Source organism: Buteo buteo, chromosome 11 (assembly GCF_964188355.1).
Source record: "Buteo buteo chromosome 11, bButBut1.hap1.1, whole genome shotgun sequence".
Classification (NCBI taxonomy): Eukaryota; Metazoa; Chordata; class Aves; order Accipitriformes; family Accipitridae; genus Buteo; species Buteo buteo.
In genome coordinates, this window is record NC_134181.1 from 11,320,779 (window position 1) to 11,336,970 (window position 16,192).

A 16,192-nucleotide genomic window follows, 5' to 3' on the forward strand; every position below is an offset into this window, starting at 1 on the left:
GATGTGTGCTCCCACTGCACAGTGCATCTGCTCAACATTAACTTTAAACACTGCTATGCTGGGGTCAAATACGATTACACTCATATCTTAGGCAAGAATGGCTGAGGAACCGTCTGCAGCATAAGGGTCAGCTGTACTCCAAAGCTACAGCCACCACAGCAGCCACAAATCTGGACTGACTCAGTCATGACCAGCCAAATTATCTTGCCTACCTAGTCCAACATGCAAAGTGAAATCCCACTGCACGGCGCGGGAACTTTCCTCTCCAGCAACGCTCCACGTCCTCTAACTGAGCAGATCCCCGTTGCCATCCCAATTTATTCATCGCTTCATCCTGGAGTTAGTGCTTTTGTTGAATCTTGTAATCTACAGTTTGGACACTTTTGTCTTCTAATTTTCATACATAAGGATGACAATGTTGCAAGTTTCAAAAGTGCAAAGCCATATAAACAAGACTAGGAGGAGAGCATTTAAACAATCAGGATTTGCAAAGCAACAACCAGCGCCATTATTTCATAGGAAACATGTATTGCTCCTTAAAAAGCCCTCAGTAAATTCCATCTCCCAAGAATATTTTGACATTCATAAATTGTGTAAAAGATTACTTCTTGAAATCAAAGTATGTGCATCGGTTATATCTAATACAAATCCTCATGGGCTTGTTTAAGGGTGTTTCTTTTTTATACCAACAAGAAAAGATTTATACAATTTAAGTCCTCGAAGTATCAAATTTAAAACATTTCTTTCAGACTCTGAGCATTAAACCCCGGTAAGTGCTAGTTGCTGATGTTGCTTCTTAATTGTTGTTATACCCTGATAAATAAGCTAACAATGTGAGGAAATACAATTAGTTTAGAAAAACTGATTTAGCCATAAGCTTCATCGTTTAACTTTTTATGGTATCCATGACAACCATTGGTCCATTTATTAAATAATAGCATCCCTGGTGTAATACACAAGTACTAAAAATCCTAACAATAAACAGCAACATTTAGTTAAGTGTGTTTAGGTCAAGCACACAAACCAACCTGCAACAAAACAAATGACAGAATGGGAGGAAAAAACAGATTGCAGACTATAGCTTTCCTTACCTTAAAGTCATCTGGGAGCAGTAGCTTAGATGTCCTTAGGAAGCTTAATATATATCTGAAAATTTCACCATCTCGATCAATGAAATAATGTTGTTTTAAACTGTCCAAGACAATAGGCTCTGTGCCATTAAACAGACGACTTATTCTGGAAAAAGAAAAGAAAAAGAAATGGGCAAAAGAGACAAAATCTCATTACACCCTCAGGGCTTAAGAACATCCAGCCAATTTAGTTGCATCAATTCATGTGCATAAGGTAATGCAGTATCATAATTTGGTGACAAACAAGTGCACAAAGATAGATGCCTCAGACACGTGTGTGCCCCCAGACGCTGACACACACGAAGCGCGTGTGCACATGCAGACACAGGCGCGCACACCAGCAGCGAGAGCCCCGCAGCTGCCCTGGCGCTAAGCTCGTGCTGCACCGAATCAGGGCTGGGAATTAGGCCCATGACCCCAACAAGGAAAGTGCCTATGAAACGCTCACCCCACGGCTGGCAGAGTGATGTTGGTGAGAACATGCGTCACCGGCTCCGTTACACATCCCTGTCCGCCATGTCCTGCTAACGGAGAACTGAGTGGTTACTCAGAGATGGGTTCCTGGCCACAAGCTTTTCCTCCAGCTTGGCTGTCATTTTGATCCAACGCCATCGAAGCCTTTCCATCCTAGAGGAGAGGCTTCCCATACACCGAGATGAGCTGTACGGACCTGTCAGTGCTGGATAAGTGGCCATCCAACGCTGAATGTTTTGGCAAAGCAGCAACCAATGGCCCGTGCAGCATCTGCAGCGCTGCCTGTGGGACCACAGTCCCACCACCAGTAGTCTTGGGCATCAGAGTCTGGCAGAAGAAAGCAACGTGGCAAATCTTTTGTGAGCAAAGAAAAGGAAGCGAGACCTATGAGACCGGGGGATCAGCTGGTTACAGGACCAAAATACCACATCAGCTACATCACTCCAGCTTTCCCCGTGTCCTGAAGAGCATGCTCTGCAGAAAGCAACCCGGGCATCTGCCTGGCTGCTGTTCCTCCCGCCTCTCCCCTCCAAACGCCTGGCTTCTCTCAGAACGCTTTGTCTTCCCATGAGAAATAACCCAGCTGAATATATGTTCTTGAAAGGAAAATCGCAGGAGACAGACAGCAACGACCTATTAAGTAATTGAGTCCATCTCTCTGACAGTGCAGCATTGTTCCCAACAGCAGAGTGTCTCGTGTTTCAAAGTCGAGTCTTAAATAACCCTGCTAGTGAGGGCTCCTCCATTTCCCAGAGAGATTATCCCACAGCCTGCTGGATTTCACTGCCGAGCCGTCCCTTCGACTCGGCCGTGCAATCCCGCCGTGTCCCTCGCCGAGACCAGGGCAGGGCTTTCCCCTGCTGTGGATAACAAGCTCACCCAACCCCGCCAAAGGCAACGGCCAGCACCGCCGGTGAACGCCGCGGCCACCGGCTCCCTGCCTCCCTCCTTCCATCACCACCACCCCACCCCAAGCTTTCTGGCCCAGCAGTGAGGGGAGCAGATGCGGGAGCCCACAGCCCGGCCGGGGAAGGCGCGCGCCCACCCCGGCGATGGGAAGGGGCAGGTTTGCTCCCCCCGCCGCTGCCCGCAGCGCGGGTGCTTCCAGCTGCACCGCGTGCTTTGGGTCCTGGGTTCGTGCAACACGGTGAGATTTCCCCTCCACGGCTGCACCTCAGTCTGGTCTTCTAACTTGCTAATGTAGTCGCAAACTTAATGTGCCGTTTATTTCTACATTAACTGTGCAGATATTAAATAAAACTGGACTTGGCAAGTCCCCGCTGAATTCAGCTAAAAAACCTTCTGCCCTCTTAAGCAAGCTCCAGGTTTTACTGCCTCCTCTCGTGTCCATGTCAGCATTCAGCTAGTCCGAGTTACTTATGAGAATAACCAAATGCTCCCCTAAACCCTAATTATAATACGTTTACTGTTTTCCTTCAACCTCTAGCTTTTCAACGGTATCAGAGAACACCATACAGTTCACGCTGCAACATTTAATTTATATAATCCCAATATGTGGTAAGCCTCCAGTAATTCATTATTTTCTTTTTCACTGTTATTTTAGGGCTATTTACCTGAGACAGTTAAATATATTGCTTTGTACAGTGTTAAATTTTATTCCAGGAATCAGACAGTTAATTTATTTCCTTAGACATGCACATCAGCCAGTGTGCTGTGCTGGGCTAGACTGAAAGCAGAGGAAACACTGATAGAGCAGCTTAAGGTTCAGTACGGTACATTTATTGAGTAAATCTGCGTGGCTATTGAAAGTTTTGAGATCTTAACACCTGAACAAGCTGGGCTGTGGCTTAAACCTCCTGCCCTTTGCTGCCCTTTCCCTGTGAAGTCTGCAAAAGCAAGGCGACGGCTGCTGTTCGGCTCTGCCACGCGTATGGGGGAAGGTTTGCCAACAACGACAGGGCGCAGGGAAGACAGGGTACAAAATTTTAATGGGCCGCTCTTTAATGTAGCGAAGCATTTTTTTGGTAATGAAAACAAAACATGAATTTTGAGGCCTTTGTGGAGTGCCCTGAGCTGTATTTCTTCACCAGTGGAATTACTGCTGGGGAAAGAAACTTGCAGAGTGTTGAAAGACTTAACTGCCACCCCAAAAACAGAGTGATGAATAGTTTAAAGATTTATTTGACATTTTAGGGGGCTGCTATGTTCCAAGAACCAACTTCACTGCAGCATGTTGTAACACTGCGTGCGGAAAGCGCTCCTGCTTCTCCCTTCTCGCTAGCATAAACCATACCTGTAGAAAGTCCATCAGAAAATGCAACACTGTGAGAGCACAAAGTGAACTCAAATGGCAGCTTTGAATGGAAAGTTGGCCTGACAGGGTTGCTCATCACATGTGAAGCCATGGAAAAGAGCACAGTGACCGGGGTCAGCTCCACAAGCCCCACTGGGATGTGACATGCTCAGTGGATGGGTCTTGGGTGGCCAGAACAAAATGCCGTGCACAGAAAGCGTGGAAGCAAAATGCACACAGGCTGTCAGAGAGCTGGCAAGTCAGCGAGTGCAAGGGGATGGGAATGGTTTTGCACTGTGCAAACTTGTTGATGTTCAATCAGAAATTAGGTGCCACTCTGGCTGGTGGCCTCAGGAAGCTGCTCCCTCCAGCGCCCCGCCATGTGATGTGAGTTAAAGGTGTGGGGAGTAGCTGCAGCTCTCAGGTTGGGCAGTAGTCACCCCGAAAACGGTTATTTTTATGAGTGGTCATGGTGCCCAGTACTGTACTGGTGGCCAAATTGGGTAATGGCGTTTGCAGGAGGCACTTGCTTATGGCATGTGGGAATGGTATTTCCAGTGATGTTTGTGAAGAGGCGGGAGGCACAGGAAAACAGAGACAAAGTAAAAAGAGCAGCACTTGGATCCTACAGCGATAGGTGAGTCTGAGCAATGAACGCTTCTTCAGCACTCCCACCTTCTGCAAGAGATGCTTCGCTTTCTAATTTAAAAACGCTCTTAAAATTCCTGTCCAAGACTTAATTTCCAGACAGGGAGCAGACCAAGCCAGGAACAATCCAAGTAGTTGCAAGCCTAAGGATGGCAAGCTTGCCTTTCCATTGCCTCCACCTCCCTGGCCAGGTCCCTCTATGCTCACACCATCTTCCCAGTGCAGGGCTCTTCCCAGCCATCTGTTCTTCCTCCTCAGTTGCTCCTGCCCTCCCGGCAATGTGCTCTTCCCTACAGCCTGGCCACCGCTCTGCAGTGCTGCCCACCCTGACCTTTGCAGGGCCCCTGCTCCCGGCCACCGCTGCATCATGTCCCTGCGGAGCAGAGCCACAGCAGAGCTTCCAGCTTAGCGGGTCTCGCCGGCACCTCGAGCCCCAGCTGGATGCTCTTCCCCACTCCTCCCAACATCCAGAACACAACCTGTTGATCCTATTTCTACAATTTCTTTGTGCTTCTGTTGTTTCTGCTAAAGGCTTTTACATTTTCAATAATGTTTCGCCAAAATGCCGAGGGGCGAGTTTCTAGCTTTGTACCGATTTTACTATGATATTAAGATCTCCTTTTATTAGATTAAAAACAAACAATGCAGCCAGCCAACCCACAAGGACAAGAGTGCCAGTGAATTCTTTTCTTAGTTTCTTGGGCAGGGGAGGAAGCCGCGTGCTGCGTGCAAGTACCTACAGACGGCTGCTGCTACCCACAACCCCCGTAATGCTGGTGACCAATTTTCCACCACGCAAGCTCCCTACAGTGCCTGTTAAGATGGGAGCACAGAGGGGGCCCGCAGGGCAGTGACTCCAGCCCCCACAGCAGAGCTTGTGGCACACCATCTCTTTCATAAACTCCCCCAACTCCATCTTACAAGCAGCCAGAGCTTTCTGCACCCCCAGTTCCCTCTGGAACACACTTGGTCTTCCCGAGATCATCACTGAGCACAGCCACAGCTCTGCACATCATACACCGCTGTTGTGGGGTTTAACAGCGCTTTGGGATAGAAAAGGGTTTTTTTTGGGGGGGGGCTGCTTTCTGGTTAGGGGCCAGTTTACCATTTTCTTGACAGCTTTCTTTTTTGAACACAAAGCTGAAGTTATTTCTTAATAAATCTGGTTCCAAAGGCTTTAAGAGGAGCACCCAGTATTGTGGGACCTGTTGGACGACCAGCAGCTATGGTTGTGGCAAGCACCAGCAGAGCCCTCCGCTCCCAAGCCCCACCAACGGGCCGGCCACTGCGGTTCCGTTCCCCCCCCCCACGCACCCGCCCAAGCCAGCGTAACGACATCACATAAGTAAAACTCTCTATCACAACATTGCACTAAAAGTATTAATTTAACTAATTACATGATTAATATTTAACTGTTCAGTGATATTTTTGTCATTCATAATTTAGTTGTTTACATTTATTAAAAATTGATTCTGTAGACACTTTTTCTGCCCAATGTCAAATCAGCAGGGAGTGCACATTTCAGCAAGCTGTCATTAAAACGTGACTCTTTCCTAATTTCATGGGAGGAGAGGGGAGGGAGAGAGAAACGCCTGTCTGTGGATCTTGCAAACACGCAGGTCTGTGCTCCACTCAGTACCCTCTGCTGTACCTGCCGCTTCTCCGTGCATCCTCCTGCTCCATGCAGTGCAAACGCACCGTGAAGCTGACATGAGCTCTGCAGCTCTCCCTGCATTTTGTATGGCAGCTGTCAGTTGTACTTGGCTGTTGGGCCTTGCTGTGGAGCTGGAGGAAGAGGAGGAGGTGGTTGTGGGACATGCCACAGAGGGGAGAAAGAGGGTTGTTTAGAGCCAGGATGCTGAGCATGACCTGAAACTGCCCCATGCGACATGTTAGCAAAGCATCCCAGGTGTATGAGCAGAGTCCAGCCATTGCTGCTGAGCACAAACAGTGCTGCTTATCTCTTATATATTTGCTCAAGGTGGGTAGGATAGATACTGTTATCTGCTTGGAAGAGAAAAAATGCTGTGAATTAGAGCACAGGTAGGTGGTCAAGAGACCAGAGTGCCTTACACTGTGTCTGGCACTGCTGCCTGCGTAGCTATGTCTAAGTCTGTTACTTGTCCCATCCCAAGACAGAAACTGCTGGGAAAGAACAGCAGAAAGCCGCTGGAGCGCCTGCGCCCAGCCCAACGCCAGTATGCCAGGAGCTGGCTCTCTGCTGGCACTGATACATCCCAGCTGCAGCAGCACGCTCTGAGGTGGGCAGTGGACAATGCTGCAGGTCTTTACCGTAGTGTTTTTCATACTTCCATTATTTTTACCGTAAAACTGATTGGGTTTGCGTACAAGTTCCCAGCAAAGCAAACTGTAATGGAGAAAGCACCTGCAGCTGCTTTCCCCAGGGAGGTAGGTTAAAACACCCAACCTGTCTGAAAAGCAGGCAGGGCTAGCCAAAGGAGGACAGGGATAACCCAGCTGAGCAGCACACGGGTGTCTTCTGCCTTCTGGCCTGACAGTAGTCATGAGGGAGAGATGTTAAAACGTTGTCTCTGCCAGGACACATGCTCCCTCACGCCCTGTACAGCGAGGAATGTGGCTAAAGGTTGGATCTGGCTGCAGTAGGTTTTCTGATCTGCCTCAATTTAAAACTTCAGCTATAATTAGCGTGAAAGTCCATAAACAAAGCTCTGTTGTATGGTTATACCGTACCTTCACACCCTGCTACCTGACCAGTGATTTTAAGCCCTTCTCCAATTATGGGAAAATAGCGCCAAGGACAAGCACCGTCTACAGCGCAGGTCTGCGCACACACGACCTGGCTGCGGTACACTGAAGAAACTCCGTGTGGGCTTCACCCTTACGGCTCTGCCACAGTTTCCATGTTAATCAAAGATAACATCTTGACCCCCTTGGATTGCTTCAGGCGTACACTTGGCTTGGAGGGTGTTTCAGCTGGGGAGAATTTTGTTTTAAGCATCTTTTAAACATTTTATTTGTACAGTGATGGGAAAAAGCTTGGGGCGGGGGGGGCGCTGGGAGTCTGAGTCTTACATTGGGGGTATAAACTGCTGCTCTGCAAACTACGAAATCCAAGCAGCCATGTGTGCTTTGGGGCCAGTTCATGTGCCTGAGGACACAGAGAGGTGCCCCAAAGGGGGTTTCTGGCCTAAGTAAGCCCAGATCAGGTATCAGCGTCCAGTCCCAAATGGAGCACAGGCATCAAGCCTGCAGCATTAGGCAGGTCTCCACTCCGCGAGTGCTCGAGCCGCTCTGACCACCAACTCCTTCTCCCACCACTCCTACAAGACCAGTGTGAGCACCCACGTTTCAGCAGGGCAGCCTCAGACGCCAGCATCCTACAGGCACTGCCTGGCCCCATACAGGCATCGTTCAGCCCCATACCCTTCAATCCTGATGGCACAAGTGAGTGACCACAGATACTCAAGTACAAAACTCACCTGTGAGAACCAAATGGAGATACTAAAGCCTGTAACCCTAAAACGCCTCTCAATTTTTAACAAGGAAAGAGCATCAAGTAGTATGGTCCTATCTCAGCAGAGGGATGGAGGAGGTAACTCACAAAGTAACAGGTTTATCCATCTCCAACTCCTATAACCTCCTGTTCCTGCCTTCCAATCCTGGAATGCCACAGGAGTTTTTTGACCCATATGCTCACTTTGCAGTGCTTTTGAAGGATATTACACTTATTAACTAATAAGAAACTGAAGGAACTGCAGGATCTAGGACCTAGATTTAATGCTTCATATTTTGCTGTCCAGGCTAGAACATCCATTTTTGCAATAGATCAGAGCTAGTCTATATAGTATCAACATGTATTTTTAAAAGTCTGTAATCCATAATGAACATTATCATCTACCATACAGAATCATTCTTAGGAAGTTCTGGAAGGATTTTTTTTCCTCTTTTTATACCATCCCTAAAAAGCAAAGTCAGGTATGTAATGGATTTTGTCATTAAAACAAAGGTATGGACAGTTACATTTTCAGTTCTCTGTTACTATCAACTAAAGTCCACTGAAGTGGAAATTACCTACTATTTTTGAAATATCACAAAGCGTTCATGGTAAGGATAAGAGATCCTACAGCTCCTTCTCTTCCACCTGTTGTTAACAGCCCATCTCCACACTTAAAGACACTCTGGTGGGTGACTTTGATATATAATTTCATGGAAATATATATGTATTTTTAGATTTTGATACATGACACATTTTTTAATTTGTAGAGACAGTACTGCCTATACATAAATTAGCAGTTAAAACAAGAAACTGGAAACACTAATCCCACACAGAGAAGCCAGTGTCTTTTCCTGCATTAAAAAATTCTCTTGGTAGTCAAAAGCCACCCTGGTCTTACATCTGTGTGGCCAAGCATCCCATCAGGTCTTGAGGGAGAAGGAGGAGTGGTCAAACAATTACAATGAGCATACAAGCAACTAAGGTAATTGAGGCTCCCATGAGCTTTCCTTTCCAGGCTTTTCATTCCCACCAGGTTTACAAGGGTAATAACCCTAAGCCCTTTACCTCATTTGGATACTGGAATTAGGCCCATCAGCACTAGCTACTCATCCCAAATTTATAAGCACCAAGTTTGCTCCCCAGCGCTGTGCTTCTGCCACCTGTCTCACGGGGAGTCAACAGCTCAGGAGCAAAGCACTGCTTAGCCATGAGTAACGGTGGCAGAATCCAGCTCTCCATCAGGCTAATGATTTTATTTTGCCTTATTAAAGTAGTGTTTGTATATTTTAGTGTGTTATTTTAACAGCTATAAAAAGACTTCACTAAACAAACAGTTTCTAGTATGTTTAATTGCTGTATTACGAATCCTTTCATTGCATTCAGCATATAACCACATTTATAGGCAGGATAAGCAGACACATACAGACAAAACGGCACTCATTCGCTGCACACATCAGCACCCCACCACATTTATTTGTCAGTCACGAAATGCATTTGCTGTGCTTAACAAGAAAAAAATGTAACTTTCAAATACAGGTACAATTTGCATTTCTCCATTAAAAGTTCCCTACGTGCCACTGACATAGCTTGTTCATCCTTTGTAACAGGGACAGTGACAAACAGCTTCCCGTTATTTTTTGATGCTTAATCATACCGTTTGCATTCATTTGGTCTGGCTGAGCTGCTCTGGAGTAACCATGACCAGAACAGAGGCCTTGACCATGGCGGGTGTGCAGATGCATGGCAGCCCAACGCCAGCGGAGAGGTTGCAGTTACTGTAGTTCAAGACAGGCCAGTTCTGCCAACCATATTCCTAACAAGCAGTAACTACTAGGGAAGAGTGAGAAGGGCAGAGTCTGGCTGACTTGCATATTTTTAATAAAAGTAACCAAATAATATTACAATATAATGTGAACCCTCAAAACACAGAACTTGTTAACGGTAGGAGCTAAATATTACCCTTTCAGTGAAATACACCAAAGCCCAGGTACCTGCACAGAAGTTCACACATTGTAGGTTATACCTATCTATTTGGGAATTCCTCTCTTTATTTTAAATTGTGGACTTACATTTGAAGTTAAAGCACATGTTAGCTGGACTTCCAGTACTATCATTTTTTCCAGTATGAAGTTCAGGTTACTTTTGCTCTTCTTGTGTCTTTTACTTAATTCTAACTGAACTTTTGTCTAAATAGTTAGTGAAGATTAAAAATATTAATACAAATTTATATTGCAAAAGTATCCTGTTTTTATTATGCCATTGTTGCTGCTGCTCTGATTTGAGCCCTGTGAGGGTTCTTGGCCTTTCATGTTTTCTCAACAGAGAATTTACACTGAATTTTGGCCATGAAAATCAATGCAGGAACAAAAATTCTTTAATTTAAAATTAACTCCTAAACTAGCATCTTAGTTTCCCAAAGGTCCCAATCCTGCAAGAACTGCATTTCAGTTCAAACTCTGTGGGAGTTGCGGGCAGTCAACAGAATTAAGTTGTTAATACATGAGAAGATGCACAATTCAAATAAAACATTCCTGCCTATACAAGCCTTTTCTTGCTATTCCTTTAACCATCCCTTCCCCCTAAATCATGGTGCTACGAGGGCCCTGATGAGAACAGCATTGCACCAAATGCCAGCTCTCTTGCTGCTCACCTATTTGCTGTAACTCCAAGTGGAAGCTAACTCAGTATTTTTACTAGGATTTTCAAATCTGGCTAGATCTGGACACTACTTCCATTACCATCACCCTTGTACAACTGGGCATGCCGGGAGGTTGGAAAACATGCAGATACTAGTTATATTTTAATATAAATGGGCTAAATCCTTGCTCATTGAAGTCAAGAGCAAAACTCCCACCAGGGACTCCGTGAAGGCAGGGAAAACTTCAAATGTAACTCATTTACCTTTCAGGGCAAGAGTCTGGCCCTCCGCATCCTTTGCATGTGTGGGTGCTGTGAAACCAGTACATTTCAGTACACAGCAGGAGAAAGCAGGATGGATACTCAAGGGCTGCACAACTTTTTATAAAGTGTAAATGGTGGCAGCTAATATATTCACTTTGGTACCTGCTGCTCATGTAAACAGCTAGAATATTTAATCTGCTCAAGCCACATCCCTTTACTTCTGATCCCAGACATATGAAAGCTGAGCAGCTTTTTCCTACGATTCTTTTATTTATTTCCAGATCTACAGGAAAAAGTTCCCAGACACAGGCTGCCCAGGACTCCACAGCACTGCACTCTCTGGGATGAGCAGGAACATCTGGCGACCCACAGTGCCCACACCAGCCTCCGCTGCACCGGGACACTCTCCACTGCTTAAACAGGAATGATACCAGCCTCTCTGGGTAGTGATAAATCAGCTTTCTGCTTAAAAGCTGCCCACGCTGCTTGGGCATTTGGTTGCTATGCCGATTTGCTAAACTGGTAAAGCTGTTCTGTTGAGAATGGTAATACGGAAAAAAAGGCTTATCTTACATTCTTCCTCTATTTGCTTTTCCTGCAGCCCATCCTTCTGTCCTCCAATGAGTAAACTACACCCATTTTGCCCAGTCCCAGAACGTAACACTGCTGCAATTATACTACTATACACCTACAGTACAGCTCACATCACCACTCACTCTGGCACAAAGACATCGTGGGGAGTTGCAGGCAGACTGTAACTGGTTATAATTCTCTACAAGCATGCATGTCATTGGGAAGTTGCATCCAGTACTCCCTATCTGTATTTCTGTTATCATGCTTAAAATGATGAATGAATGATGCTCCTGTTTATTCTTACATTTGATTAAGCTGTACCCAACGTATTTTTCCTGGCTGTTCACTTAAAGAAACTGAACACATCAAGAAAGATTTGTTAAAAAGCTATTTTGAAGGGAAAACCACCACCAAACCCCATATATCCACACCAAGTAGGAAGACTCGTGTAACAGTTTTTGCTGGTCAGCCCGAGCCACTGGCAGATGAAAGGCAGAAGTGAAGAGGAATTTCCACTAGGTTTTTTGTTACTGCAGCCGGAGAACATGGACAGAGAGGAAGCGACCCGCTGACATGTCCGCTGGGAAGAGCCTGGCTCCATGGCCATGTTCCTGAAAAAAGGGGAAGCCCCTGTCGAGGGGATATGGAGAGGGAACCCGCACCTGGGAAGGAGACAGCAATACACCTGCTGCACAGAGGACACTTGCCCTACAGAATTAAGCTTGGCAAAAACTTTAAAATAATAAGAAAACCATTAATTGTTGGATTCTGATGAGATACTGAAAGCTGAACCTGGCTTTTTTATGTGACTGCAAGAGATTCATTCTTAAATACAATACTGTGGTCATGGGTTTGATTCTGGTCCCAGTGAAGTCAAGGCCAAAACATCCTTTGATTTAATTGAAAGCAGAAGCAGGCCCCCGCTTTAACCCTTGTGTCTGCAAACAGAATACAACTGGATGTGAACAGAAGAGGAAATATGTTTGGAACTGGTTACAAATCCATGCGTGATTATTTTTTTTCCCTCTGTAAGATTAAAAAGCGGTCATTGAATTTTTTTCCTCATTCAACAGCAGTGTTAAGTACTACTGGCCCAAATTCAGCCCTCGTTCCCTCCCGGACAACCCCAGCACAAGCAGAGGACCCAGTTTCTCTATTGTCATCTACTGGTTCCCATGGAGTTCCACTAGCCAAATTTGTCCACAGAACTGCATGTAAGTTTTGCAATGGCAGAATTTAGGCAGTGGTCTCCTGGAAGGCACACCACATTCCCCAAATGCCAAAGCTGCAGCCTTTGGTGTAAATCATACTGGTACAACTTGCTGGCATAACACAGTATGACACCAAAGAGGTTAAAAAGAGTCCCTGGTTTTCATTGTCCGCTTTCTCGAGAGAGAGAGATTTGCTGCTGCAAAAGCGTCTACCAGATCTAAATGGATTACCTGCAGCACTGGTAGCATCTGCACTCCATTAGGAGAGAGGCGTAACGGGAGCCTGCCCTTTGGACTGGGATTCCTTCAGCGTTTCAGCTTTACGGTGCAAATCTCAGTTTCCAATGCTTGCCAACTGATCCCTTCTGAGTCTGACCAAGAGTAACGGTGCAAATGCTGCATAATAGCTTCCCACCATCCACGTGCAGGACTCCTTTCAGGTTTTGCTTTATGAGGTCCTCAGCAGATAAAAAAGCAGCAATTTTAGCCTTTGAATGCATACCATACTGCAGTAGAGTGAAATCAACACAGTACAGGTGAACACCGGAATACTTCTGCTCAGCCTATCTGTCCTGGTGCCCAGCTCTGACAGGCAGGCTGTCGTCACAGTGACTGCATCAATAAGGAATGCAATCGTGCACGCATGCGAAGCCAATAGCCATCCTGCCTGGCAGAGTTTCAAGTGAGAGCAAATCAGGTAAAAACAAAAACCAAACCCCTCTAAAATGTTTACAGGTGTCATTTCTTTTTAAAGCATCAAAAGATTGGAAGTACATGCTAATCACAGCAAATGAGGTGAAGGAATAGACATTTGGTGGACAGAGCACGGAGATATGAGTTTGTAACTCTGGAGTTTAATTCCAGCTCTGCAGCTTCTCCCAGCTATCAAATTGGGTTAGGAGAGCCACGAACCTGGTGTAACTCTGTATCAATGGAGTTATACCAGGAATAAGAGTGACTGAAGATACTTACCTGTTTCAGTCACCAGATTATGCATTTAATGTCAGTACCTCACAAGGGAACAAGCTGATGTGCTGCAAGGACTAGGTATCCTCATCAATTTATTATATTTCATGTAACAGAGAAACTTGGCAAAGTCAATGTGGCTAGCAGCAGCATGGAGCATGACCTGTATCAGCTACAGCCTGGCATCCTCCACACCATCTTGTTACTCTGTGCTTGAGAGATCTAGCCTCCCTTACGCTTTCACATATGAATCCTGTGTTTCCATGCCTGCATATTTCTTCTATTTAAATATGCACTTTGTTCTTAAAGATTTTATTAACCCATGAATAGATTAATTCTGATTTCAGTCACACAGGTAAAAATTTGGAGTAATTCTTTCAAAACCAGCAGAGTCATCTCTTTGGGAAGGCCGTCTGACTAGGAAAGGTATATGCACGCACCCGTAAGTGCATGATGCTTTGTCTTCATTTGCCTGTTGGTTTTACATCTTCAGATGTTTTTGAGACCAAATATCATGGATACCCAGCAGAAGCATCTTACTACAACATTCAGCTTCTCGTAACTCCTCTCCACACATCACATCCATATACATCCCTGGTGTAACTCCAGAGAGGACAACAGGGTTATGCTATGGATTCTTTTGGCCAGGTTTATTACTAGGCCAATTTTCTAGAAAAATAGGGCTTATTTTGTTTCCATTTAAGCTTATGGTAAAGCTCTCATTGACTTCACTGGAAGAGAGATTTGGCCCAATGTACCAATATCCAAACCACCTCCATTTATTTCAGTAAAAGTAGGCAAGGAATTAATAAGGTCCAATGTATTTTTAAATCTTAGATTTCATAAATGATCACAAGCATGTAGGTCACAATATATACACAGAACGACACCTACGACAACCACCAGTGGGATTGTTAAAATAATTAAGTTAGGCCTAGAGACAAATTCATTTCATAACATGTTCCTTACGAAACAGATACCCCCTTGCTTCATAATCTAGGGAGTCTGTTTTATAAACTTCCTAAGTAGTTCATGAAATATCCCCCTAAGCAGACCAGGTCTACTCGCCATTGCAGGGTCTTTATAAATCAAAAGACAAACACCAGTGACATATATTCAAAGACCAAATATGAAGAGGTATGGTGGTTTGCTGTGACCTCACAACATGATTTCCAGTACAAAGCTACTGAATCCACATCTTTACATAACTCCTCTCCATGCTCCCTCCATAATGAGGGAACTGGATGCACATCACATGAAGAAGTGATCAATAAAGACGATTCCCCTTTGCTTTAAGTGTGAAGCTGCTACACCTGTGAACCTGAGCACAGGTGCAGTACTTTACACCATGCCCATTGGCAGGAAACAGCCTCCACTAGCAGTACATAAAAGGAGGAGGCAGGTTGCTTCTACAGCATTCTATGGGAGGGGTTTCCCCAAAATAGGCTGTTAATGCTTTTTCATGTACTGCCCTGAAAATGGCTGCTGAAAAAAACCCAAACTTAAATTGTGCTGCTGGCACTAAAGTACCCTGTCAGGTGAGTGGTAAGCCAAAGTAGCAGTGAAAGAAATGATGAAGTACTTGACTAACTAACCTCAGAAACTGCTATAAATATGGAGTGCTAAACAAAAAAAAGTTGAATTTTTGGTCTCCTTGTCTGCTGGCTTCTCCTTGTGAGTTTTAACAAACCAGACTAGTTTTCAACCTGTTGTAAGCAGGAAGCGTGGGAATTACTAATGTGCTAAGTGTAACTCGGCTATAGTCATGTTATCACTGCAGAAGAAGAAAGTAAAGAGCAGAAAACAAGACAAGGTTAGCTGGGTTTCACACTGAAGGTACTGGAGCCACTCTTCAACGTTCATCTTCTGGACTCCTCTCAGAGGCTATAAGTGACGTCCCTCTTGATCACAGCCAGGCTGCACAAGTTGCATGGAGATGCCTGTTCTTCCTTTTGACTAGCTGAGCCGAATAAGCTAGTATCTAGATAGGAATGCACAATTTTCTCAAATTCAGGTTTTCTGAACAGCCTGTGCCAGGTGTAGCACTACAGCCATAACTTTATTTCTGTAAGTCAGACAAGTGTTGATTTGCTATCTTCTCCTCTCCATGACTAGGTTGGTCTGTCCCTTTCTCGATGCTGTAATACCCATTTATGCCTAGAACTCCACACAACCCAGGCTGTAAATGTATACAGAGAAACGATAATTTCCAAAAAAGTGTTCATCAGAGACTAGCTAGGCAGTATTTTCTTGTACATTTCATCAAATATTCTAAGTAAACACACAAATAATTCATTCATCAACAGGGCCACAATCTCAACACTCAATTACAGTGAGATTTGTACTCCCAAAGGGTGAACTTTGCTTTCCTCTCCAGAGCCTGTGGGCAGTCCCCAGGCAGCAGCTGTGCTGGGCAAGGCAGCAGTTATGAAGTCCAGTAAACACCTTTATCACAGCAGACAGCTCAGCTCTGTTGTGGCTCCCTACATGCCAGTTAGTAGGAGATCCTGGAGAGGTGGACACTGACAGGTCTGAAGAATCAGTTTCCATATAAATT

The 16,192-nt window shown here is 45.2% G+C and overlaps 1 protein-coding gene across 5 annotated transcripts in view; it reads right to left on the reverse strand.

The window, feature by feature from the left end:
• Positions 1-16,192, reverse strand: part of KCTD15 (potassium channel tetramerization domain containing 15) — a 47,706-nt gene that overhangs the window by 18,328 nt on the left and 13,186 nt on the right. For 4 of the 5 annotated variants that reach the window (XR_012652183.1, XM_075040055.1, XM_075040056.1 and 1 more), the window contains exon 3: positions 1,092-1,236. Coding sequence is in view for 4 of the 5 variants with exons in the window: in XM_075040055.1 (XP_074896156.1) it covers positions 1,092-1,236 (145 nt within the window). In the remaining variant the exon portion in view is untranslated. Of the gene's footprint in view, positions 1-1,091; positions 1,237-12,900; positions 13,128-16,192 lie in introns of all 5 variants that reach the window. The other variant, XM_075040059.1, reaches the window with a different exon arrangement.